The sequence below is a fragment of the Monoraphidium neglectum genome (assembly GCF_000611645.1).
Source record: "Monoraphidium neglectum strain SAG 48.87 unplaced genomic scaffold scaffold01019, whole genome shotgun sequence".
Taxonomy (NCBI): domain Eukaryota; kingdom Viridiplantae; phylum Chlorophyta; class Chlorophyceae; order Sphaeropleales; family Selenastraceae; genus Monoraphidium; species Monoraphidium neglectum.
Window position 1 is genome coordinate 18,544 of NW_014012609.1, and position 1,000 is coordinate 19,543.

General features: G+C 72.6%; 1 protein-coding gene across 1 annotated transcript in view; it reads right to left on the minus strand.

Annotated features, from left to right (window-relative positions):
* The window catches only part of MNEG_6337 (hypothetical protein), a gene marked incomplete at both ends in the record, with an annotated part of 1,568 nt that extends 673 nt beyond the window's left edge, over nt 1–895 (minus strand). Inside the window, 2 exons of the mRNA XM_014045191.1 lie at nt 105–537; nt 826–895. Coding sequence (XP_013900645.1) covers nt 105–537; nt 826–895 — 503 coding nt within the window. The remainder of the gene's footprint in view (nt 1–104; nt 538–825) is intronic.
* Between the last annotated feature and the right edge of the window lie 105 nt (nt 896–1,000).

The window sequence follows — 1,000 nt, forward strand, 5'->3', positions numbered from 1 at the left end:
ACGCGCCGCCCGCCTGCAGCGCCGCAATCTCCTCCCCCTTGCACAGGTTCGCCGGGCAGAGGGGGCAGCCGTGCGGCTCCGCGCGGCGCGGCATTACGACCAACCGGTGCGACGACGACCGCTGCTGCTGCTGCTGCTGCTGCTCCGCCGCCGCAGCGGGCGCGCCGAGCCCGACGCCCACCGCGTCGTCGGCGCACGTCGCGACGCGCTCGAACGACGCGCCGTTTGTGATGACGTCCTGCACGCAGCCGTGCAGCCGCGCGCCCGCGAGGACGTGGCCTATGAACACCGAGTTGCAGTCGGACAACACCTTCACGTCCACCCCCCGCGCCCGCGCGCCGCGCAGCATGCGCACCGACGCCGGCGGCAGCTCGGCGCCCATGCGCTGCAGCGCGGCGAGCATCGCGTCGCGGCTGACGCCGCGGCGCTGCATCTCGGCGAGGACGTCGTTGGTGAGGGGCACAAAGTTGGCGGGCATCTGGAGGGTCGCCAGCTGGGGCGCCAGCTCGGGGGCCAGCTCGCCCACGAGGCGCTCGCCTGTTGGTCGTTTGGGGTGGGGAGGAGGCGGGGAATGGTGGTTGGGTGCAGTGGGGAGGCGGGGCTGGTTGCGATTTTCCTGTCAGGAGCTTTGTGAATATGTTGCCATGAGTGCGGTGCAAGACCACTCAGGGGACCCAGCCGCCGGCACCCAAAGATGGGGCGCTGGGCAGGGTGAGGCGAGGCTGAAGCTGCGCGGAGGCAGGGCGCCCCAGCCACGGCTGAGTGTGCGGGGCAAACAGAGTGCTGGACGGACGCGGCAGCCAGCCCATTGCCCCAGGGACGCACCCGCGTCAAAGTCCGAGATGGTCTTATCAAAGTCGCAGACCAGCAACACCTCCTTCTGCTGCGTCACCATCGGCGTCGGCGCCGCCGCCGCTGCCGCCGCGGCCGCGCGCTGCTGCTGCTGCAGCCGCGCGCGCAGCGTCGCGGCCGCGGCGGCGGGCGCGGCGGGCGGCTTGCC